General features: G+C 42.9%; 1 protein-coding gene across 2 annotated transcripts in view; it reads left to right on the plus strand.

Moving 5' to 3' along the window:
- LOC140187150 (E3 ubiquitin-protein ligase rnf213-alpha-like) overlaps positions 1–27040 on the plus strand; it is a 225481-nt gene that overhangs the window by 42307 nt on the left and 156134 nt on the right. For both annotated transcript variants that reach the window (XM_072242138.1, XM_072242139.1), the window contains exons 14-19: positions 1578–1676; positions 2488–2610; positions 2700–2889; positions 18664–18837; positions 18943–19077; positions 19359–19960. In XM_072242138.1, coding sequence (XP_072098239.1) covers positions 1578–1676; positions 2488–2610; positions 2700–2889; positions 18664–18837; positions 18943–19077; positions 19359–19960 — 1323 coding nt within the window. The remainder of the gene's footprint in view (positions 1–1577; positions 1677–2487; positions 2611–2699; positions 2890–18663; positions 18838–18942; positions 19078–19358; positions 19961–27040) is intronic.

Below are 27040 nucleotides of genomic sequence, written 5' to 3' on the forward strand. Positions count from 1 at the left end.
CAACGCAAGGTCAACATGATGGGTATGCCTTCATCCTCAAGTAATTACCTAAAGACAATTGAACTGGATTAATAGCAATAAACTCCAGTTTATCTCACACATTATCCAATGCAAATAAGTGAGACAGTTTCCCAACCATATATTAATCATCTTTGTACTCACCTGCACATTTCGCTCGGCATTATTATTGAAAGTTGATAATATTAATATGAAAGGGTTGTCTATTTTCTAAAGGCTAGTTTGCAGGTTGAGTCTGTGGTGAGGAAGGCAAATATGAAAACAATGATGTAATGTTGAAACTTTAGAAAGCACTGGTGAGGTCTTCCTTTGAATATCGAGCAGTTTTGTGCTCCTTATCTTAGAAAGGATGTGCTGAAACTGGAGAGGGTTCAAAGGAGGTTCACGAAAATGATTCCAGGATTGAGTGGTTTGTCACATGAAGAGTGTTTGATGGCTTTGAGCCTGTATTCACTAAAATTCAGAAGAATGAGGGTGTCCTCACTGAAACCTATCGAATGGTTAAAGGCCTTGATAGAGTGGATGTGGAGAGGATGTTTCCTATAGTAGGAGGCCAGAGAACATAGCCTCAGAATAGAGGGGCATCATTTTAGAACAGGGACAAGGAGGGAATTCATAAGCCAGAGAGTGGTGAATCTGTGGAATTCATTGAGACGGGTAGCTGTGGAGACCAAGTCTTTATGTCTATTTAAGGCAGAGGTTGATAGAGTCTTGATTGTTCAGAGCGTGAAGAGATATGGGGAGAAGGCAGTAGATTGGAGCTGAGAGGAAAATTGGATCAGACTGGATGAGCCAAATGTTCTAGTTCTGCTATGGTCTTAAATATTAATATCATGCAATCAAACTTCCCCAGTATCATCGTCGTTCTCCACTGACCCACAACATGCTGTCTTCTATCCAATCTAGAGCCAAGATGCCCAAACTACATCATTCCTATCACAAGAGCAACCTTTTTCTTTTTCTGTAATACTTTCTACATCTGCTACTATCTCCATCCATGTTCTGCCATAAGTGCCTTTGTCATTCCAGTGTCCCAGTGGTGCTGTCCTATTTAGGTACAGATCTAATCTCTGAAAATTACAGTTTATTCAACACTTTTCTGTCTGCAGCCTTGCTCATACTAACACTGATCTCATGAGAGCTATTGGCTCATGACCCTTATTTGCTTCAAATTTGCTATTCCCATCATAAATATCCTACCTTTGTAGCCTTTATTTTCTATTTCTAGAATTGTTTCACTCCTGTCCATTGTTTTATACTAACCTTTAATATTCCTTTGGCACACCATTGTTACACAGCTGCTTATGGTACAATCTGTTCAAGTTCTGTCCCAAAACCATGCCACATCCCCTCTGGAGTCAAGCTTTGAGTTGTTCCTTTATAATAATTCCACTTTTAGCACTGTTTTTGCCTTCCATTTTGTGAAATACATTGGGACATTTCACAACATAAATATTAGCTGTTGTCAGATAATAGTTATTTATGCAGTCTGATGCCATTTAATTGCTTTTAACAGTATGGAAATAAAATTATATGTTTCTAATCTTCCACTTATAAAGGTATGGGCCACCCTTATAACCTTAAACCTTGGAAATGATGAATGGGCTTCTTTTTGGAGTAAAGAACTCTTGAGTGATCTAGAAGGACGGATGAAGAAGGTAGTGTATGATGTCAAATGCTTGAATGGCATGAATATAATCTATTAAAACTGCAGTATTTATCAGCTTCACTCCACCTTTGCTAAACACTGGGGTAACATTTAATTGCTCTCATCAAACTTATTGTCTGGCCCTGGTGCATTCATAGTAAGAGAATGTATTCAGCCTATTCACCTATAGCAGTGAGGAAAAGATGGTGTCATTTGTATAGTTCATGTGCACTTCTCCACAGAATTTGAGTGGAAAATGAAATCAAAATGTGGTCGTATGTAATGTTTCATTTACAAGCCAGGTAACAATATTCCTGGTAATTGCATCACAAAATATTTTTTTCCTGATTAAGCTGTTTTGAAATATCTGTGAAGTAGAAGCATCTTCTTAGAAATGAAAATATTTCATAACAAAAAATGGCCACTGTATATTAATGAACATTGAACATTACCTCACTACTTTTCTATTGCATATTTATTTGAACTATTTAATAGACATATACTTACTGTAATTCAGTTTTTTATCTACATTTATTTATCATGTATTTCATTGTATTGCTGCTGTAAAGTTGACAAATTTCATGACATAGGCAGGTGATATTAATTCTGATTCTGATGCTCTGCTAAGTGAGAGATTACTTTTCAGTGAAGAATGTATACATAGACTTAGAACCTCTAAATTATGTAATTCTACTGGAATATTGTTTGAAAGCAGTTTATTTATTTTTTGAAGTATGCTGCACCCATTTTGTTCTGTTTTGTGCTTTTTATAATCTGATTTTGGATTAAATAAGACAATAACAAATATTTTTTTTTATTAGGAAAAACCAATCCATCAGATTGAAATCTACTGCAAAAAGTTTGAGGACTTAAACCATTTGCAGCCTTTGATTGCAAAATGCTTTGAGAAATGTGCCCTTGATGCTGCTCATTCTATATGCCAGGTATTGTCATTGTAAAACTGTTCTTAAAATCTTAGCTAATATTCATCCTTTTAAAAACAGACTAATACTTTATAAATTTACCCTTCCAGAACAAGTCTGAAGCTCAACTTTTAAGTAAATTGTGGAATTATGATCTAAGCAAATTTGGAAAATTATTGTCAACAATAATTGAAAATTCCTGGGAAAAAGCTTACAATGGAATGTTTTTGGAAGATACAGATTCAGTTCTCAATCATTTACTTAACTGGTCAGCTGGAAAAGCTATCTTTCAATTACACGGTACGGTAACAATTATAATATATTTTATACATTTAGGTAAATGTAAGAAATCATGGCTTGACACTAGTACAGCCGTTCATTCAGATCATTATATCTCAGGAACCATTTTGCCATCTGCTTATGGCTGTTAATTCTGCCCTGAGCAACACACATTTATCAATGAACTACTTGAACCAGTTCCATTTCTATTTCTTTTCCAATTCTGATAAAAGGTCATCAAACTCTAAACTCTGAAACATTAACTCTAAATTTCAGAGTAACGGGGAAACAACAGGGAATGAAAGAGAGGGATTGTGTTAGCATAGAGTATAGATGATCATCTCCAAGATCAAGGGAATAAAGGACAAGGGGAATGGGGTAATTATTATAATAAGATTAGAGTAATAAAGAAATGCAAGTGGGGGTGGGGGGGAAGGTACAATTTTAAATACAATCTAGTTAAGTCCTGCCTAATTTGGTTTGTTATTTTATTTCTAATTTCCACATCTCACTGATTACTTTTAAGTTCAGTGTTGTTGATTACTTATTATTGCATTGTTAAGCAATTAGCTATTGCCAGCAGGTCGGCCATTTTTATATCGTTTGTACATTTCATTTAGTCACTATTAGTTAGAAGTACTTTGTCAGAAGTTGAAGGAATTTTAATCAATATTTGAATCTATCTTTCGTGAGAATGTGGAGAAGTACTGTCCTCTTTCTCAGCTGCTTGTGTACTGTAACCACCTTCAAACTACAATGACGCAGGACTTAGAAAAGCTTAGAAAAATGAGGAAACTCGAGTGAGATCAGATAGTAAAAAGGCACTCTCAATGGTGATTCCATCTATGGTGGATAAGATTCTGATTCTGCTAGCCCCAGCATGACAAAGTTAAAGTGTCGACAACAGAGAAGGGAAGCCTTGAAACCAGGTCAGTGTGTTCATTATGTTCACCTAGATTATCTAGATAGTCTAGTAGGTCCGCAGCAAGCGTGGCAGTGCTGGAAGCCCGTGCAAGGGCTAAGTAGAAAGAGGTGGAGACGGTTTCAGCCGAGGCTAAAATCTTTGAGGTAGGCATGGAGCAGCACTTTCTGACTATGATGTCAGATCAAACTCAGTATGTCATTCAGCTGAGAGGACCAGAACTGTTCAAGACCAGTCTGCTTATGCTTATACCCACCCATTAGTAGAGACTGAAGACTCAGACAAGCTATTCAAGATTGAAGGAGGAGATCTCGTCTTTCTCAGGATAACACCCTACAACTTAACACCTTTTACTGAAACGGGACAGCTCAAACTTCAGAATAGAACCTGCCTCCCTCACGTGCTTGTACGCACAATGACCAGACACACTCACTCGTCCATAGGTATGAAAGAGACATTCAGCGATGTAGTGGTAGACTCCAAAGCTCATATGTAATGGGATAACACAAGTAGTGACACTGCTCAGCCTCCTGATAAGGTGCACCACACCCCAAAGAAACCCAACATAATCAGGATGTGTCAGAAACCCGACATAATTACCTGCTGATGTCCGGACTCAGCAAATTTGATGATAAACCAGAAAATTACTGGGCTTGGAAGTCCACATTCTCCAATGCCACTAAAGACCTCAACTGAAAGCCTAGTGAAGAACTTGACTTACTGGTGAAGTGGCTTGGACACAAGTCTACTGAGCATGCAAGAAGAATAAGGTCATTTGACATCAATTACCCCATTGCTGCTCTCAGTTTAGCCTGACAAAGACTGGAAGAGTGCCATAGATCCGTAGAGGCAATGGAGACTGCACTCTTCAACAAACTCAAGTCCTTCCTCAAGATTTCTAGCAGGGAGCCCCAACATCTGAGAGCTTGGAGACCTGCTGTTGGAGTTGGAGGCAGCCAAAGTTGAAGGATACTTGCCTGGCTTGTCTTACCTAGACACTGCATGATGCATTAGTCCCATCTTGGAGAAACTCCCCTTTAGTCTACAGGAAGAATGGATTTCACAGGGAACTAGATACAAACTGAAAAATGGAATCAGTTTTCCACCCTCCTCCTCCTTATCTAATTTCACCTGGGCTGAAGCTAAAATGAGGAACGACAGCAGCTTTATCATGACCTCCTCCAGCTCAGCACCACCTAAATCAGAGAAACCTGTTAGAGCCCTGTCATGGTGCACAAAACTGAGGTGGACAACGCTGTCCAAAAGGCTGACTCTAAAATGTCAGAAGATCCAAACAAACTGTGCTCTCTACATTGGAAACCACACCTTCTCTGGAATTGTGAAGGCTTCAGGGAGAAGCCTTTAGAGAACCAAAGAGCCTTCCTTAAAATGCTCTCCATATTTTTCTGCTGCTGTTTTTTAACCAGTTACCAGGTGAGGGACTGTAATGCTATCATCCAGTGCTCTGAATGCAACAGTGGCAAACATATTGTTGCTCTTCATGTTGGCCCACCACCCTGATCTGTGAAGAACAACACAAGCACCTCACAACGTGGCTGTGAGGAAGATGAATCCCTTCCTCTCTAGTTGCCACCTCTTCCTGTACTAAGGTATGTGGGGGAAAACCCCACTAGCAAGTTATGTTCAAAGATCAGTGTTTACCCAGAAGGCTACTGTAAGAAGATGAGGATGTATGTTGTCTTGGATGATGAGAGCAACAAGTCTTTAGCCAGATCATCTTTTTCAACATCTTTAACATAACTGATGATGCCTCCCCTTACACACTTAAGACATGTGCAGGTGTCCACAGACGTTTGGGCGAAGAATAAGAGGCTTTATTGTTGAAACTGTTGATGAAAAGACTCGTTTAGCTTTCCCCGTGCTCATTGAATGTGATGAACCACTGGACAAGAGGAAAGAAATCCCCACTCCAGAAGCAACGACTCACCATCCTTGCCTCAAGTCCCTAGCTAGTAAGATACCATCACTCGACCCAAAGGCTGAGATCCTGCTCCTGCGAGGAATGGGCCTCCAAATGGACCTTTGCCCAGAGGTTAACACTTAGGTGGGTCATAGTAGGAGACATCCGCCTAGGGAGTGCACATAAACCCTCAACTATGAATGTCTTCAGAATTAGCATTCTAGAAAACAGGTGCCCCAGTCTCATGACCCCTTGCCTTGGCAGCATCCACATCAAGGCGAGTTGTCTCCAGTCCTACCGGCCTCCCACCTCTCCTACCTTTACCTCACAAAAAAAGAGGTTTGGCAAGCAACACAGCAGGTATTGGTGAATCTGTCTTTGTCCATACAAAGCACGCCTACAAACTAGCTCCTTCAATTGACGATTTTACTTTGCTGAGGGTGATAGATAATGGGTTCCATCAAGACAGTTCAAACTGATGGGTGACACTGCTCCCTTTCCATAGCAAGCAGGCACCTTACTTCACTTACACGCATGCTTAAGAAGTGGCCACAGATAAAAGAACAGTTCACTGAATTCAATGTTCAATGGGCATGCTGACGTGGCTCCATCCCTGATGACTGCTGGTACTTGTCTCTCTTTGGGGTATACCACCCACAAAAACCCAAACAGATGAGTCTTTGATTTCAGTGCTCGACATGATGAGGTGTCTGAATGATGTGTTGCTCATGGGCCCATTACCGCTTGAGGTGTTCCTGCAGTTTAGGAAGGAAGCAGTGGCTGTTACTGCTGATGTCCAACAAATGTTTCATTGCTTCTTAGACCATAAGACATAGGAGCAGAATTAGACCATTCAGTCCATGGCTTATCCCAGATCCCACTTAACCCCATACATCTGCCTTCTCACGATATCCTTTGGTGCCCTGATTGTTCAGTAAACGATCAACTTCTACCTTAAATATACCCACAGACTTGGCCCTCACTGCAGTCTGTGGCAGCGCATTCCACAGATTCACCAATCTCTGGCTGAAAAAATTCCTCCTTACCAATGTTCTAAAAAGTCGCCCCTTAATTTTGAGGTTGTGCCCTCACTATAGGAAGCATCCTCTCCACATCCACCCTATCTAGTCCTTTCAATATTCAGTATGTTTCGGATCCCTCCACATTCTTCTAGATTCCAGTGAGTACAGGTCCAAAGCTCCTCATATGTTAACAACTTCATTCCTAGAATCATCCTCATGAACCTCCTCTGGACTCTCTCAAATAACAACACATCTTTTCTGAGATATGAGGCCCAAAACTGTTGACAATACTTCTAAGTGCGGCCTGACTAGTGTCTTATAAAACCTCAGTGTTACCTCCTTGCTTTTATATTCTATTTCCCTTGAAGTAAATGCCAACATTGCATTTGCTTTCTTTACCATAGACTCAACCTGTAAATTAACCTTCTGGGAGTCTTGCACAAGGTCTCCTAAGACCCTCTGCACCTCTGATATTTGAATCTTCTCCCTATTTAAATAATAGTCTACACTATTGTTCCTTTTACCAAAGTGAATGATCATACATTTCCCAACACTGTATTCCATCTGGCACTTTTTTGCCCATTCTTCCAATTTGTCTAAGTTTTGCTGCAATCACATTGCTTTCTCAGCACTACCTATCCCTCCCACCTGCCTTTGTAACATCTGTAAACTTTGCTACAAAGCCATCAATTCCATTATCCAAATCATCAACAAACAATGTGAAAAGTAATGGTCCCAATTCTGACCCCTGAGGAACACCACTGGTCACTGGCAGCCAACCAAAAAAAGGCCCCTTTTATTCACACTCGCTGCCTCCAGCCTGTCAACCATTCTTCTATCCATGCCAGTATCTTTCCTGTAATGGCATAGGATTTTATCTTGTTATGCAGCCTCGTGTGGTACCTTATCAAATGCCTTCTGAAAATCCAAGTAAATGACATCCGCTGCCTCTCCTTTGTCCACCCTGCTTGTTACTTCCTCAAGGAACTTCAACAGATTTGTCAGGGAATATTTCCTTTGGAAGAAACCATGCTGACTTTGACTTATCATTAGTCTCCAGCTACCCCGAAACCTCATCCCTAATAATAGACTCCAACACTTTCCCAACCACTTTTGTCACAACCACGGATTCAGCAGCGCAGTAGATATGGCGATTGCACTTGTGAGTTTGCACATGTGAGCTAATTATTATTTAATCGTGATATTATTTAACTCCACACTTGTTGTGGTAGTGCATATTGAGACTTGGACAGAGCATAGGAACACTTTGCTGCTGTTTTGCTTTTGGCCTTCCCTGAGATATTGGACTTTAACATCAACTGACTCTTTCAGTTGCAGTGTAGGCTTCGTGTTCCTTTTGAGAGTTTTAGTTAACGGCCCTGTTTGGCCCAGTGTTTATTGTTTATTTTCCGTTTAACACTGTTCGTATTAAAGTCTGTGGACTATCGACCTGTTTCAGTGTCTCTCACTCCGCACTTGGGCCATATCTGAACCTGGTAACAGCAGGTGACAACTTTCCTCTCTTGTCTTTCTTGCTTCCTCAAGAGTGACATTTGCAATCTTCCAGTCCTCTGGAACCATGCCAGAATCAAGTGATTCTTGGCACAAGAAGACCATCAGAATTTTCTATACTTTTTATGGTACTGCAACAATGACCTTAATGAAGAAATCATGGAGTTTTGGATGCGGGTGCACATCTTTGGTAACAGTCCATCTCTAGTTTCAGAAGAGCTGCTTTGGAGAGTGTGAAGGACTATGGAGAAGATGCTAGACATCTTGTTGACGGGAACTTCTATGTGGATGATGGCCTAGTGTGTCTCCCTACAGAGAAGGAAGCTATTACTCTCCTCCAAAACACCCAAGACATGCCAGCCCTTTCCAACTTGTGATTGTACAAGATTGCCTCCAAAAAGGTAGAAGTCATGAGTGTATTTCTTCCTGGCACGAAAGGTTTGAAAGACCTGGACTTGGGTATTGACGTTCCTCCCACGACTTGAACTCTGCACTGCTGTCTTAGCGGTAGAAGTCGTAGAAGTGACCACAGATGAAATTGATGACAAACTTGATGCTTTGACATTCCACTCTGATTCCAAGGTATCAGATGTATCGGGTATATTCACAATGATTCCAGATGTTTTTATGTGAACAACAGGGTGCAGTGCATAATGAAATCAGCTAGCCTAGAGCAGTGGAAATTTGTCCCTACTGACCAGAATCCTGCTGATTATCCACCCGTTCCACCAGTGATCTAGCTCATAGCACATGGTTGACTGGACCAGCGTTCTTGTTCATCTCAGCTGAGACATAGGACATTATTCCACAATTTGACCTGATTGACCAGAATCTGATGCTGAGATCTGTCCACGGGTCACTTGCCATGCTGCTAACATCTTCATCAATTGGTTTAACCCCAAGCACTTTGAGAAATTCTCAAGTTGGCGATCATTGTCATATGCTGCAGCAAGGCTAATGCATATTGCTAAATCATTTGCACAAAAGAGCAACTGCAAGGGATGGCATATTTGCAACAGCTCCTGCTCCCTGGATGAACTGGGTTGAGCCAAGACAATCATCATCTACAATCTGCAACATGATGTCTTTAGAGAAGAAATGGAATGCATCCAAGGAGGTACCACCATTCCTAAGCAAAGTTCACTCTTCAGCTTGTGTCATTACCTTGACGACTGTGGTCTGCTGAGGGTTGGAGGGTATCTGTGAATGCCAGTCTTACAAAGGATGAAACACACCCTCTCATCTTGCATGGAGTCATATCACAACTCTACGCCTCTGATATTACCATGACCAGGTCCAAGGACGGCACTTCACAGCGGGTGCTCTGAGAGCTGCTGGACTGTGGATAATTGGGGGAAAAGGATGTGCCAGCAGCATACTTCATCAGTGAATAATTTGCCAAAGACTGTGGAGGAAGATTGAAAGTCAGAAAATGAGCAACTTACCTGTAGACTGACCCTTCATTCTCCTTTGTTGTTTCTGGGCCATAGATGGTCTCAGCATGTCATACCAGGGGTGGTCTGGTGAGCAGCAAGCATTGGGTGGTGATATTCACATTCATGAGCATCAGGGCCATACATATAGAAGTCACTGTGTTGCAGGATGCCCCAACTTTATCAATGCATTACGATGATTCTTCTCTATCAGAGGCCCAGCAAAACACATCAGGTAAGACTGTAGGACAAATTTTGTTGGGGCCTGCAGAGAGCTAAGGATGGAGTCTGTTGGAAGCAACAAGAAGATCCAGGTGTACCTAAGCAACAAGGAGTGTACCTGGGTCTTTAAACCTCCGCACTCAACTCTTATAGAGGTAGCTGGGAGCACTTGATTGGGGTCACCAGATGGATCCTGGACTCTGTGATGCTGAAGGTGGGTCCATCACAGCTTATGCATATAGTGTGAACCACATTCATGGCAGAAAATCTCTGCGATTGTGAGTGGTCTCCCGTTGGTTTCTGTATCCACAGACCCTGGTTCCCCGCTCATCGTGACACCAGCTACCCTTCTCACACAGAAAATAGGGGCACTTGTCCTCCCTAAGGAGACTTTGGGGAGAAAGATTTCCACTTTCGGCAGTGGAGGCAAGTTCAAAACCTCGCCAATACCTGTTGGCACTGCTAGAAGCATGAGTACCTGCTTCTCCTAGACGTGCAAAATGGTAGCTGGAAAAGTGCAACCTCCAATTGGTGATCTTGTCGTCCTCAAGGACAGTCAAGCAAGATGAAACAATGGATGCATGGGCTTGATTACAAAGACCTTTCCCAGTACCAATGGAAGAGTAAGAAGAGTTGAAGTAGGGTAGCAAGAGAAGGGTCCTGTAAGAGCTTCATTTGGCCTATCTCTGGCATTATTTTGCTACTTGCTGCAGAACATTTATGAGTTTAGTTGGTGGTATTTTTATAAATAGCAGGTGGGGAATGTTCTGTCTTCCTTGATTTGGTTTGTTATTTTATTTCTAATTACTAAATCTCACTGCTTGTAAGTTCACAGCTGTTGATTACCGATTATTGCATTCTTGAGCAATTGGCTTTCATCATTGAGTTGGCCATTTTTATATCGTTTGTACATTTCATTTGGTCGCTATTGGTCGTCATAAGTTAAAGGACTTTTAATCAATATTTGAATCTAACTTTTGTGAGAACACTGAGAAGTACTTTTTACTCAGCTCCTTGTGCATTGTAATGCGTTGGTGAATAATAAAACTGTCTTTAAACTACAACTATGTGAGTCTGGAGTTTACTTATCTGCCTTGTTTAAGAAAGCGGGGAAACTCTTGAGCAAGGGCAGAAGGGCAGAGTTAAAAGCTAATTTTTCACCTTGCACTCTTGGAATGTAAGGATCACTCAGGAAACTCAAAAGTTGAAAAAAATTCTTTTAAGAAAGCCTTTTCTTTACCACATACTCTGGGTGATGGAGAACACTCGGTAAACACACTCCTTACACACATGCATTCACGGTGACACAAACATTGGCTTGTCATTCTGCTATTGTTGCGCTGAGTGCATGGACTTCATTTCTTTCCTGGTATATTCTCATAATGAGTCGGAAACAGAGCTGATGCTCAGGCTAGCTTTATGGTGCCTTTCCCACCATGCACAGTGGAATATTCCATTTCTTTAGTAATGGGGATGTGTAAATGTGTATATTTTGTATACTGTACTTAAGGTGGATATTTCTGTTTGTATTGTAACTACATTATGGGATACATCATATTCTAATTCATGCGTAGTCAAGTTAAATTTGTTGGTAATTAAAGATGGTATATCCTAGTGCTGAATTAAAAAAAAAAGAGCTCATCACCCTCATTGAGGAAGAGATAGAAGCTGTCAGGAGTTCACATTGGACAAGAATAAGTATTATGTTTTCTGGTCCTTCCAGGTGAGGCAACACTTCACCTGTGAGTCTTTTGGGGTCATCTACTATATCTGGTGCTCCTGTTGTGGCCTCATATGTATATCGGTGAGACCCAACGCAGATTGGGAGACTGCTTTGCTGAGCACCTATGCTCCATCTGACAGAAAAAGCCGGATCTCCCAGTGGCCACCCATTTTAATTCCACTTCCCATTTCTATTCTGACATGTCAGTCCATGGCCTCATTTTCTGTTGCTTTGAGGCCACACTCAGGTTTGAGGAGCAACAGCTTGTATTCTGTCTTGGTAGCCTCCAACCTGAACGTCGATTTCTTGAGCTCCCGTTAATGCCCCTTTCTCTCTCCTTCACCATTCCCCATTCCCATTTTCCTCTCTCACCTTGTCTCCTTATCTGACCATCACCTCCCTCTGGTGCTCCTCCCCCTTTTCTTTCTTCCCTGCCCTTCTGTCCCATCCTATCAGATTCCCCCTTCTCCAGCTCTATCTCTTCCACCAATCAACTTCCCAGCTCTTTACTTCAGCCCTGCCCCCTCCCAGTTTCACCTATCACTTTGTGCTTCCTCCTCCCCTCCACCCACTTTCTTACTCTGAATCCTCATCTTTTTTTTCTCCAGTTCTGATTAAGGGTCTCAGCCCAAAACATTGACTGTACTCTTTTCCATAGATGCAGCCTAGCCTGCTGAGGTCCTTCAGCATTTTGTGTGTGTTCCCTATATAATTAGTTCATCAAAAAGTTGCCATAATGGGGTAAATCTGTTGAAGCTTGTTGTAATTTAGAAATGTTTGCAAAGCATTTTATTTTTCTCTGGACAATATGCCCATCTTTGGACCATTGTCACCTCTTTCTAACTCTTCATTGTTTCTACTGAGACTTGTTTCAGTTAAAAGCTCAAATTTTCTACCATTCTTCAAGCACCATAGCTGTTCAGATTTTGGAATACCATGCTCTAATTCATTCACGCCCTAATTGTTATTCTTCATTCAGCGATCGAAGAGTATTTCCATCAGTTTGAAAATACTTGTTCTCACATCCAAGTCCATGAAACATAGTTGACTAAGTCGGTGTTTTTCAATCTGCTGTGTTCAAACCTACCTGGCATTTGTTAGATTTTAATAATAGAGACGATTCAGTTAGGATGTTCACATAAATGCATACCTCTAATGGATGTGCTATTTTTTCTGATCATGGGGCTATAATAGTGTCCTTAAACCATTATGAGTCATACAATGTCTATAAAAAGTATTCACCTCCCTTGGAAGTTTTCATGTTTTATTGTTTTACAACATTGAATCACAGTGGTTTTAATTTGGCTTTTTTTTTACACCAATCAACAGAAAAAAAACTCTTCATGTCAAAGTGAAAACATTTCTACAAAGTGATCTACAAAATTACAAATATAAAATACAAAATAATTGATTGCATAAGTATTCACTCCCTTCAAATCAGTATTTAGTAAATGTCAGCAGTTATAGTCTTTAGTCTGTGTGGATACGTCAATATCAACTTTGCACATCTGGACACTGCAGTTTTTCTTCAGTCTTCTTTACAAAACTGCTCATGCTCTGTCAGATTGGGTTGCGATTGTGAGTGAACAGCCCTTTTAAAGTTCAGCCACAAATTCTCAATTGAATTGAGGTCTGGATTCTGACTTGGCCACTCCAGGACATTCACCAGGGAAAAGGTCCTTGGTAATTGTGAGGATGATTTACAGTGGACCAAAACACTTTAGCATATAGGCATTAAGAAAGAGGATGTGCTGGAGCTTTTAAAAAACATTATGTTCGATAGGTTGCCGGGACCAGATGAAATATACCCCAGGCTACTGTGGAAAGCGAGGGAGAAGATTGCTGAGCCTCTGACGATGATTTTTACATCATCAATAGGGACAGGAGAAGTACCGGAGGATTAGAGGGTTGACAATGTTGTTCCTTTGTTCAAGAAAGGGAGTAGGGATAACCCAGGAAATTATAGACCAGTGAGTCTTTCTTCAGTGGTGGGCAGGTTGTTGGAGAAGATCCTGAGAGGCAGGATTCATGAGTATTTGGATAGAAGTAATCTGATTAGGAATAGTCAGCATGGGTTTGTCAAAGGTAGGTCAGACCAGTTCAGAAGCAGGTGAAAACCTGGCCAGCAGGAGCCATCTCTGCTCTCCGAGACTGCTTTGAGCACACTGACTGACACATGTTCGAGGAGGCTGCAACCGATGGCGACTCTACCAACTTAGAGGAGTACACGGCATCAGTGACTAGCTACATCAGCAAGTGCGTTGATGATGTCACTGTGGCTAAGACCATCACTACACATGCTAACCAGAACCCATGGATGACAGCGGAGGTGCGTGCGCTGCTGAAGACCCCTGACTCCGCCTTCAGAGCAAGCAACAAGGCAGCGCTAACAACAGCGAGGGCCAAATTGTCCCGGGCCATCAGAGAGGCAAAGCGTGCACATGCCCAGCAAATCCACAGCCACTTCCAGGACAGTGGAGACACGTGGTGCATGTGGAAGGGCATTCAAGACATCAACTACAGGACAACATCACCTGACTGTGCGGGTGATGCCTCCCTCCCAGATGCGCTGAGCAACTTCTACGCTGGGTTTGAGGCGGGATAATGATGTGGCGGCGAGGAAGACCACCCCTCCTCCAAATGACCAGGTGCTATGTCTTACCGTGGCCTATGTGAGGAGAACCCTGCGCAGGGTCAACCCACGGAAGGCTGCTGGACCAGACAATATTCCTGGCAGAGTGCTTAGGGGACATACAGACCAGCTAGCAGATATTCTCACTGACATCTTCAACACCTCCCTGAGCAGCACCGTTGTTCCTATGTGCTTCAAGGCCGCCACCATCGTCCCCGTGCCGAAGAAGTCTTCAGTGTCCTGCCTCAATGATTGCCGTCCCGTTGCACTCACATCCATCACCATGAAGTGTTTCGAGAGGCTTGTCATGAGGCACATCAAGACCCTGCTGCCCCCCTCACTGGACCCCCTGCAGTTCGCGTACCGTCCCAACCGTTCAGCAGACGGTGCCATTGCCATCACCCTCCACCTGGCCTTAACCCACCTGGACAAAAAAGGAACGTATGTTCGAATGCTGTTCATAGACTTCAGTTCAACATTCAACACAATCATTCCTCAGAAACTGATTGGAAAGCTGAGCTTACTGGGCCTGAACACCTCCCTCTTCAACTGGATCCTAGACTTCCTAACTGGGAGACCTCAGTCAGTCCGGATTGGAAGCAGCATCTCCAACACCATAACACTGAGCACGGGGGCACCCCAGGGCTGTGTGCTCAGTCCACTACTGTTCACTCTGCTGACCCACGACTGTGCTGCAACACAGCTCGAACCACATCATCAAGTTCGCCGATGACACGACTGTGGTGGTCTCATCAGCAAGAATGATGAGTCAGCATATAGAGAGGAGGTGCAGTGGCTAACGGACTGGTGCAGAGCCAACAATCTGTCTCTGAATTAAACAAAACAAAAGAGATGGTTGTTGACTTCAGAAGGACACGGAGCGACCACTCTCCGCTGAACATCGACGACTCCTTCATAGAGATCGTTAACAGCAACCAAATTTCTTGGTGTTCACCTGGCAGAGAATCTCACCTGGTCCCTCAACACCAGCTCCATAGCAAAGAAAGCCCAGCAGTGTTTCTACTTTCTGAGAAAAGTCCATCTCCCACCCTCCATCCTCACCACATTCTACAGAGGTTGTATTGAGAGCATCCTGAGCAGTTGCATCACGGCCTGGTTCAGAAATTGCACCATCTCGGATCGCAAGACCCTGCAGCGGATAGTGAGGTCAGCTGAGAAGATCATCGGGGTCTCACTTCCCGCCATCACAGACATTTACACCACACGCTGCATCCGCAAAGCAAACAGCATTATGAAGGGCCCCACACACCCCTCATATAAACTCTTCTCTCTCCTGCCATCTGGAAAATGGCACCGAAGCATTCGGGCTGTCACGACCAGACTATGTAACAGTATCTTCCCCCAAGCCATCAGACTCCTCAATACCCAGAGCCTGGACTGACACCAACCTACTGTACCCTCTACCATGCCTACTGCCTTGTTTATTATTTATTGTAGTGCCTGCACTGTTTTGTGCACTTTATGCAGTCCTGGATAGGACTGCAGTCTAGTGTAGTTTTTGTGTTTTTTCTTACATAGTTCAGTGTAATTTTTGTATTGTTTCATGTAGCACCATGGTCCTGGAAAACGTCTCATTTTTACTATTTTCTGTACCAGCAGTTATGGTTGAAATGACAATAAAAAGTGACTTGACTTGATGCTTAAGAGCCTGATTGAATTCTTTGAGGGTGTACTGTGACAAAACACATTGATAAAGGTAGAGCAGTGGATGTAGTGTATATGGATTTCAGTAAGGCATTTGATAAGATTCCCCATCCAAGGCTCATTCAGAAAGTAAGGAGGCATGGGATCCAAGGAGACCTTGCTTTGTGGATCCAAAATTGGCTTGCCCACAGAAGGCAAAGAGTGGTTGTAGATGGTTCGTATTCTGCATGGAGGTCAGTGATCAGTGGTGTTCCACAGGGATCTGTTTTTCCACCCCTCCTCTTTGTGATTTTTATAAATGAAAGAGTAAAAGGGTGGGTTAGTAAGTTTGCTGATGACACAAAGGTTGGGGATATTGTGGATAGTCTGAAGGGCTGTCAGAGGTTACAGTGGGACATAGATAGGCTGCAGAATTGGGCTGAGAAGTGACAGATGGAGTTCAACCCAGATAAGAGTGAAGTGGTTCATTTTGGAAGGTCAAATTTGAAGGCAGGATATATTATTAATGGTAAGACTGTTGGCAGTGTGCAGAATCAGAGAGATCTTGGGGTCTGTGTCCATAGGACACTCAAAGCTGCTGCACAGGTTGACAGTGTTGCAGAAGGTGTATGGTGTGTTGGCATTCATCATCCGTGGGATAGAGTTAAAGAGCCGTGAGGTAATGCTACAGTTATATAAGACCTTGGTTAAACTCCACTCGGAGTACTGTGTTCATTTCTGGTCACCTCGCTAAAGGAAAGATGTGGATATTATAGAAAGAGTGCAGAGGAGATTTACAAGTACATTGCCTGGATTGGAGAGCATGCCTTATGAGAATAGATTGAGTGAACTTGGTCTTTTCTCCTTGAAGTGACAAAGCATGAGAGGTGACTTGATAGAGATGTATAAGATGATGAGAGGCATTGATCGTGCGGATAGCCAGAGGTCTTTTCCTAGGGCTGAAATGGCTAACATAGGGGGGCATAGCTTTAAGCTGCTTGGAAGTGGGTACAGAGATGTCGGGCAAGTTTTTCACACAGAAAGTGGTGAGTGCATGGAATGCACTGCCGGTGACAGTGGTTTAGGTGGATGCAATAGGGTCTTTTAAGAGATAGGTCTCTTTGATGGGTACGTGGAGCTTAGAAAAATAGAGAGCTGTGGTAGGGAAATTCTAGGCAGTTTCTAGAGTAGGTTACATGGTCAGCACAACATTGTGGACCGAAGGGCCTGTAATATACTGTATATTTTGTATGTTCTGTTAACTTTGTTGTTCTTAAGCCATTCCTGTGTAGGTTTGGCTTTATGCTTGGGTCATTGTCTTGCTGGAAAACAAATCTTCTCCCAAGTTGCAGTTCTCTTGCAGACAGCAACAGGGTTTCCTCCAGGATTTCCCTGTATTTTGCTGCATTCAATTTACCCTTTACCTTCACAAGGCTTCCAGGGCCTGCTACAGTGAAGCGTCCCCACAGCATGATGCAGCCACCACCATGCTTCACGGTAGGGATGGTGTGTTTGGCTTATGCCAAAAGTAGCATTTAGTCTAATGGCCAAAAACCTCAATTTTGGTTTCAGTAGACCATAGAACCTTCTTACAGCTGACTTCAGAGTTTCCCACATGCCTTATGGCAAACTCTAGCAGGGATTTCATGTGAGTTTTTTTTTCAACACTGGCTTTCTCTTTGCCACTCTCCCATAAAGCTGCAACTGGTGAAGCACGCGGGCAACAGTTGTTGTATGTGCAGTCTCTCCTATCTCAGCCATTGAAGCTTGTAACTCCTCCAGACTTGTCATAGGTCTCTTGGTAGTCTGCTTCTTGCATGGTCATTCAGTTTTTGAGGATGGCTTGCTGTAGATAGATTTACAGCTGTGCATATTCTTTCCATTTCTTGATGATTGACTTAACTGTACTCCAAGGGATATTCAGTGACTTGGAAATTTTCTTGCAATCATCTATTGACTTGTGCTTTTCAATAACCTTTTCACGGAGTTGCTTGGGGTGTTCTTTTGCCTCCACGGTGTGGTTTTTGCCAGGATACTGATCCACCAGCAGTTGGACCTTCTGGATACAGGTGTATTTTTGCTACTGTCAATTGAAACATCTTGACTGCATGCAGGTCTCCAAAAACAGATCTCCATTTAACTAATTATCTGTCTTTTAAAACCAATTGGCTGCACCAAAAGCCTGTCATATTAAAGTGGGGGGAGGAGTGAATACTTGTGCAATCAATTATTTAGTGCTTTATATTTTAATTAAATTGGATCACTTTCGAGAAACCTGCTTTCACTTTGACGTGAAAGAGCCTTTTTCTGTTAATCAGTGTTAAAAAAGCCAAATTAAATCCAATCTGATTCAATGTTGTAAAACAGTAAAACATTAAAACTTCCAAGAGGGATGAATACTTTTTTTATAGGGACTGTATACTGGGCTCATTTTTCTAAACATGAACAAGTGGGGATTTCTTCCAAAAAACATTGGACTAACTGGTCAAGGCAATTGCACATCCTTCAGGCAAGGTAGATTTTTAACTTAACGTAAGAGTTTAAGTTGCAGTATGCCATGAAATTGCCATCATGGTCATTTTAGGTGTCGTGAGACTTAATACTGTTTCTGTACTGTTCTGTTATTCCTGAGCAAATATAAATCTGCCAGCATATCCAATTCTACCAAGTCTTTTTTATTGTTACTGTTGTAAACTGATGTCTTTAACATTTTGATTTTATATTCTCCTCCACCTAATATATTTTTATCTTTTTTTAAAAATAGGAATGAATAACAGTATCACTGAACAGCTGTCAAATAAAGCTAAAGACCTGATGGCATTGGCAGAAAATGTATTGTCTGAGGTGACGAGCAAACTTTGTGATGGCTCTATCCAAATAAAACATTTAGAGTTTATTTTATTAAAGGAAAACAACTTTAAGTCTCTACACATGACGAGTAAGAAAATTTTGTTAAGCTCTTTCATGTTCATAAAATGGTATCTCCATATGAAAATATCTGAAATAAATGTATGGGTTTTTATATGCATTTATATTTTTGCAGAGCAAGACAAATCATTCAAATACCTAAATCTAGTGTTGACTTGGCGACAAAAAGAAGTTGTTAAATTCTTTGAAGAGAAAAATTGGGTGGAAAGTCTTTTGCAAATGTGTAGAAAAATCTATGAATATGTGAAAGGTATCACTTTTTACATTACTTTTATTTAAATGTTAAAGTGTCTTTCGATTTGGGATTAAGTGTTTTGGACACCACTGTTGCACATGGAGAGGGAGTGCCTAAAGGGAGCCACTATATTTAAAATGTGTTTGTTTGGCTGATCTAGGCATCTGCTGTGTGATTTTTCTGACCTAGAATGTAGCTTTACATTTTTCTGCAGAGCAAAAAAGGATTAAGTTCTGTTTTAGGAAGAAAACTTGTATTTCTGTAAAATATTAGTCTGATTTTCTCTTTAATTGCAGTGGAAATTGAGGAACCTGAAAAATTGCTTGCAGATGATGTTCGATCGATGAAGCTAAGTGATGTAGTGACTGTAAAGCAGATGGGTACGGAATATTCAGTACCATTCTCCCCAACAGTTGGTTACTTCTCATTAAGTGAAGAGATAAAAGAAATGGCGAGAAACATTCACCAGTTTAAAGACAGCTACATATTTCAAATGTGCTGGGAAAACCAGGCACAGATTTTTTGTGGAAAGGATGAAACAAATGAAGAAGAACCACTATTATCTCTTGAAAATGTTTGTACCAAGATTTGGGATCCATGTTTAGACGAGTACAAAAAAATTTTTGCAAAAGTAAAGGAGGCGAGTCTTACTTTTGCAGAGGTTGATGACCTATTTAAAGACTATCGTGGTAAATATGATGATCTAAGGGATGATTTAAAAATTATGTGTAGAATAGACACGGATAATGAAGACAACTGGATAGAAGAGCGAGTCCGACAAATTAAGGAATACAATGAAATACACTTAGCTGTTAAATCTGCCCAATTAATTGCAAAAATCCAGAGTGTTTTTAACCTTACCGGAAATTTCACAGTTCTGAAAACATTACTAACTGTGGTAAGTGTAATTATTTGTTATTTTCCTTTAATTTCTTCTCTTGGTAAGGTATTTTCTTTTGAGTGGGCTAAGATTTCATAGGATCTCTTTCTCTTTGAAATCAAATCAAATCCCATTATTGTTAAGCCAAAATACCTGCTGACAATGACTTTCAAAACAATAATAGCACTGTTGTAGTAAACTGCAACTTTCCGAGTGATCCATTGGTGTAGGATGAGTGATTCAAGTGTGTTTTAATTTATGAAGAAAAAATAAGGAAGTTAGCTTTTAGGAGTTAATTTGAAGTCTCAGGATACCAAATGAGATTTATAAAGTTGACTGGACAATCTGTCATGATGATGAAGGGCTGTCAAGGGCTGGATTTCGAAACTTGGTGGAGTGATTCTCAACTATAAATGGACAAAGTAGACAAATTCTTGGAGTCGCCAAAATAAGACCATAAGACAAAGGAGCAGAAGTAGGCCATTCGGCCCGTCGAGTCTGCTCCACCATTTTATCATGAGCTGATCCATTTCCTATTTAGTCCCACTCCCCTGCCTTCTCACCATAACCTTTGATGCCCTGGCTACTCAGATACCTATCAATCTCTGCCTTAAATACGCCCAATGACTTGGCCTCCACTGCCGCCCGTGGCAACAAATTCCATAGATTCACCACCCTCTGACTAAAAAAATTTCTTCGCATTTCTGTTTTGAATGGGTGCCCTTCAATCCTTAAGTCATGCCCTCTCGTACTAGACTCCCCCATTATGGGAAACAACTTTGCCACATCCTCTCTGTCCATGCCTTTCAACATTTGAAATGTTTCTATGAGGTCTCCCCTCATTCTTCTAAACTCCAAGGAATACGGTCCAAGACCGGACAAATGTTCCTCATATGTTAACCCTCTCATTCCTGGAATCATTCTAGTGAACCTTCTCTGTACCCTCTCCAACATCAGCACATCCTTTCTTAAATAAGGAGACCAAAACTGCCCACAGTACTCCAAGTGAGGTCTCACCAGCGCCTTATAGAGCCTCAACATCACATCCCTGCTCCTATACTCTATTCCTCTAGAAATGAATGCCAACATTGCATTCGCCTTCTTCACTACTGACTCAACCTGGAGGTTAACTTTAAGGGTGTCCTGTACGAGGACTCCCAAGTCCCGTTGCATCTTAGAACTTTGAATTGTTTCCCCATTTAAATAATAGTCTACCCGTTTATTTTTTCTGCCAAAGTGCATAACCATACACTTTCCAACATGGTACTTCATTTGCCACTTCTCTGCCCATTCTTCCAATCTATCCAAGTCTCTCTGCAGACTCTCCGTTTCCTTAGCACTACCGGCCCCTCCACCTATCTTCGTATCGTCAGCAAACTTAGCCACAAAGCCATCTATTTTATAATCTAAGTCGTTGATGTACAATGTAAAAAGAAGCAGCCCCAACACTGACCCCTGTGGAACACCACTGGTAACCGGCAGCCAACCAGAATAGGATCCCTTTATTCTGTTACGTACCCCGTAACTGGGTTGCCAAACCAGCAGAAATGGATCACTCAGTTGGAATCTGGATTACTAGAACTAAGAAAGTTTTATTAAAGAAACAAAGAACGCAGTACTCTAATCAAAAGGATAATGAATGCAACAGTTCAGCAATGATAAACATACATGTACACACAATTAAGATAACAGGATCAATCAAGCTCTATCGTTGTCTAGGGGTAAATGACCAGTTTCAAAGTGACGCAAAGTTCAGTTCAATTTAGTTCAGTTCAGTTCGCTGTAATCGCTGCCATGGTGATGGACAGTGGGGGGAAGGAGAGAGAGAGCAAAATGAATGAATATTCAAGGCTTCCACACAGACCTTCGCAGTCAGCTGTCGGGCGAGTCCTTTGTGATGTCATCTGAGGTCACCGAACGTGACCCCTCCGTTTCCAGATACGATCGTTTCCCTGCGGTGAACCTGGCACCCAGGCAAGGGTAGACACACACCAGGTTCCCGCCGATCGTGCCTTTCCACCCTGTGCGTCTATGGCCCGGTCCCGCAACCGGCCTTCCAAAACTTCTCACCGACTTGTGAGAGACGCACCGCTTCCAGGGTCTTGTTACCTCGGGTGTCGTGTGTGTGTGACTTAGCGAACCTGTCCCTTTTTATCCCCCTGCTGGGGTATTGCCTGTCCATCACTTCAAACAGTTCAAGGTTCAAAGGGGGAGCCGATCTTGACAGCTCTCCTTCCCCTTCATTAACATCTCCAAATGCTGCTCCATTGTTTTCCTTATCTCTCTATCTCCTGAAGACAGGTGGCAGACCAACTGCTGATCCCACTGGTGCCAGCACAGGCCAGCTAACATCTTAATCTATGTGTATTCTCGTCACACTTCCCCCCTTTAAGGATTTTTACCGGGGGTAAAAATTACAAACATGAATACATTATTTGATACACACAAATATACATCTTTATCAGCTATTTGGCTAATACAGCGAGTTTGAAGTTGTCAACACCTGACAGTCAGTCAGCCATCACATTTTCTGTTCCTTTTATATGTGTTATTAACAATCCCTTAGACCAGGCTCCAACTTAGCAAACTTCATAGTGGCCAAAAACACTGATGAATTGCGATCAATGTAACCTCTCATTGGGTTTCGTCCTGGACCACAATAACAAGGGTCGTCCCATTCCGACTTAGTTTTCTCTTGCAGGGGCTTAGTAGGAGGGGGAGGGGGAGTGGTAGTAACCGCAGAGTTATTGCAAAACTTCCTACAGTACCCCACCATCTCCAAGAGCCTTCTGAGGGCCCTCTTGTCTGTCGGGGTTGGGATGTCAGAGATAGCCTGCACTTTAGCTTGCATTGCTGCCAGCTGCCCCTGTGTCACCACAATTCCCAGGTAGGTGACCCTCGTGTGGCCGAACTCATTTTTTTCAAGGTTCACTATCAAGCTGGCTTCAGACAGCCGTATTACATCGCCAATACACACCTCTGTGTTCATCAGCCCTTTAGTCACTGAATTACTCATTCTATAGGAATATTGCTTGCTAGGTTGACCTAGTAGAACAAGCACCACCCAACGTCCCAGTTCTTTGCATCGCCTCGGGACAATCAAACACACGTGTGCGAGTCGTTTAATTACTTCTCCTAAAGAGTCACTTTGTTCGGGGATTAAAGGAGAGACCTTATCAGCAGAGCTGGCCAAAACAATAGCCTTCTCCCATCTGGTCGATACCATGCTCATCTTTTCAGAATGGTTTTTTTCTCTTATCAGGGGGCCCCTAGCTTCATTGATTTCCGCGCTAACACCGACTAGGTTTGTTAGCATATCAAAAGCCTTTGACCGTCTCAGTTCGCGTCGGCCATAATCAATAACATCCTTCCTCCTGTGCAGCCGGTAAACTTCTTTCATGATTCCACCAACTGTTTCCTCCAGCACCGCAAAATGTCCACCGGGGGGTACCTTGGGGGCCAGGTTAAAAATCTCATCCCCATAACTCTTTTGCACCACCCCCCATTCCTCATCTGCGGGTACGGTACTTGGTTTCCCTTTCTTCCTTAGCACTTCCTCCTCCACACAATAGCCTACTAGTTCCCTTGCTAATTCTGTGTCAGAGAGAGCTGTCTCTGCCAAAACCATCAGCCCCTCGTCTTGCTCCTGCGCCTGCACAAGTTGTTTCCTGGCTAATGCTACGTCTGTCCCAGCTCCCTCACTATCTCTTGTCTCACTACACTCCTTCTTTTCACTTCCTACCCCTTTCTCGTACAAGGCTGGCAGAAATGTCTCAGCTAAATTTACTACAGCAGTCCCGTCATGAACCTGTGAGTCCATGAGCGGGGCCTCAATGCTGGCAGGCTGACCTGTCAATCTCACTGCTGGGAACACGATTCCCCCTGCGAGGTCATTACCGAGCAAGACTTCCACGCCTTTCATCGGTAATTCGGGCCTCACCCCGATCGTGACTAGTCCAGAGACCAGGTTGCTTTGTAAGTGTATCTGGTGCAAAGGGACGGCCTCTGTCCCTTCCCCAATACCTTTGACCTTGACCTCCCCAGTCTGGGTCTCTGAGCTAAACTCTAATACACTCTTCAGTATCAGTGACTGACACGCTCCCGTGTCTCTCCAGATCCGCACTGGAACTGGTTTTAACCCCTCCTTCACTGACACCAATCCAGCCGAGATAAACCTCTCGCGCCCTTCCTGAACTTTGGCAGACCTGTCCTTCCCTAGCGGTTCGTTTACCAGCTCGATACAGCCAGTCAAAATCGCTGTTTTTCCTTTTCCCGTCTCCTTCTTTGGGGCAAAGCACCTGGGCGCAAAGTGTCCGACTTTCCCGCAATTATAACAGACGACCCCAAGAGACTTCCTACCAGACTGCTCCCGGTCTACCTTATCCTTCTCGTTAGTCCCCGGCTTACTTTCTGACTTTTCTGGCAGACTCTCCCCGCCGTCCTGACTGCCCTTCTGGTAACCTTTACTCGGGGCAAACTTCATTTTATGCGTCAACGCATACTCATCCGCTAACTTAGCAGTTGCGGCTAATGTGGCTGCCTCTTTCTCATCTAGGTAGGGTCTCATACCCTCAGGGACACAACCTTTAAACTGCTCAATCAGGATCAGCTGTAGCAGTCTGTCATAATCCCCCTGTACCCCCTTCGAGGCGCACCAATGCTCACAATATGTCTGCATCTCACGAGCAAACTCTAAATACGTGTGGCCCCACTGCTTCCTCGCATTCTGGAACCTCTGCCGGTATGCCTCCGGGACCAACTCATAAATCCTGAGGATGGCCTCTTTCACCACCTCATACCTCTGGGCATCTTCTGCGGACGAAGCCGAGTAAGCTTGTTGGGCTTTTCCTTTAAGTACATCTGAAACAAAACAGCCCACTTATCCCTCGGCCAGTCCTGACTTGTAGCAACTTTTTCAAAATGGAGAAAGTACCGATCCACGTCGGTATTGTCAAATGGGGGAACCAGCCTAACCTCCTGGATCGCCCGGAACCCTCCACCTTGGTTCGGCACGGGCCCCTGCTCTGCCCTTATCTTTAACTTCTCCAGCTCGAATTCCCTTTCCCTCTGTTTCTCCTCTCGCTCCAGCTGTCTCTCTCTCTCTCTCTCTCTCTCTCTCTCTCTCTCTCTCTCTCCTGCCTTTCTAACTCTCTCTTTCTCCTGCCTTTCTAACTGCTTCTCTTCGTGTTCTAACTGCCGTACCCGGAACTCGTGCTCGAGTCTCAGTTTTTCAAGCTGCACCTGTACCGCGTCTCCAGCAGGTTTTTCAATAGACACCACCTCCAGCTCGCCTTGGGGAAACACGCCTTTAGATACATAGTGCTCTACGATAGCTCTGTGTATCTCCTCTCTCCTCATTGTCAACTTCCCCTTAGCAAGATTCAACCGTTTGGCCACAGCTACCAATTCCGTTTTTCTGGCATCCTCTAATGCCTCCAAGGTCGGCGCCTTTATAATTTCCTCAGCCTCCATTTCTGCTGTTTGTCTTTTCTTTCTTTCAGGAATTTTGACCCAATCAATTTACTCCGTCCCAATTTAGCGTTCAAAATCGCGGACGAGAACCCCACTTATGTTACGTACCCCGGAACTGGGTTGCCAAACCAGCAGAAATGGATCACTCAGTTGGAGTCTGGATTACTAGAACTAAGAAAGTTTTATTAAAGAAACAAGCAAAACAGTACTCTAATCAAAAGGATAATGAATGCAACGGTTCAGCAATGATAAACATACATGTACACACAATTAAGATAACAGGATCAATCAAGCTCTATCGTTGTCTAGGGGTAAATGACCAGTTTCAAAGTGACGCAAAGTTCAGTTCAATTTAGTTCAGTTCAGTTCGCAGTAATTGCTGCCATGGCGATGGACAGTGGGGGGAAGGAGAGAGAGAGAGCAAAATGAATGAATATTCAAGGCTTCCACACAGACCTTCGCGGTCAGCTGTCAGGCGAGTCCTTTGTCATGCCATCTGAGGTCATCGACCGTGACCCCTCCGTTTCCAGATACGATCGTTTCTCTGCCGTGAACCTGGCACCCAGGCAAGGGTGGAGAGACACCAGGTTCCCGCCGATTGTGCCTTTCCACCCTGTGCGTCTATGGCCCGGTCCCGCAACCAGCCTTCCAAAACTTCCCACCGACTTGTGAGAGACGCACCTCTTCCAGGGTCTTGTTACCTTGGGTGTCGTGTGTGTGTGCCTTAGCGAACCTGTCCCTTTTTATCCCCCTGCTGGGGTATCGCCTGTCCATCACTTCAAACAGTTCAGGGTTCAAAGGGGGAGCCGATCTTGACAGCTCTCCTTCCCCTTCATTAACATCTCTAAATGCTGCTCCATTGTTTTCCTTATCTCTCTGTCTCCTGAAGACGGTGGCAGACCAACTGCTGATCCCACTGGTGCCAGCACAGGCCAGCTAACATCTTAATCTATGTGTATTCTCGTCACAATTCCCACTCTCTGTTTCCTGCCAATCAGCCAATGCTCTATCCACGTATGTAACTTTCCTGTAATTCCATGGGCTCTTATCTTAAATAAAATAAAATAGCAGATGCTGGAAATTGAAACTGAAAGCATAAAATGCTGAAGATATTTAGAGGTCAACATCATTGCTTCCTGACCAGATGAGTATCTCCAACCGTTTATGCTTTTATTTGAAACAAATAGCAAACCATCAGATTTAATACATTTGGGAAAACAAAACAAAAACTTGTCTTAAGAGAAATTGTTAAATTTAACATTCAGGTTTCACATTACAATCTTGAATTTCTTTAGGATATCAATGGTTGAAAGAGTTGAAAAAGAGGGAGAGAGAAGTAAGGATGTGGGAGAAAGAGAGAAGAAAAGTAACTTATCATTTATTCGGAGAGGGATTTGTATTATATTACTGTTTTACATTGCCATGAAACCCATGATTCATGTGCACTTATGTTTTTCTTCATTAGTTTTTTTTTTAAACAAGCTGATAACACACCAGTAACCTGAAGAAATTAGATTGATCACTGAAGTGAAAAAGAATTGACGGGGAGTCAGTATTGTGATTGGGATAGAACAAAAAAAAGCAATAATGACTTTGACTAGTTCTGGAACTTTAGTTAGTCCTGAC

This window comes from Mobula birostris, chromosome 24 (genome assembly GCF_030028105.1).
Source record: "Mobula birostris isolate sMobBir1 chromosome 24, sMobBir1.hap1, whole genome shotgun sequence".
Taxonomy (NCBI): domain Eukaryota; kingdom Metazoa; phylum Chordata; class Chondrichthyes; order Myliobatiformes; family Myliobatidae; genus Mobula; species Mobula birostris.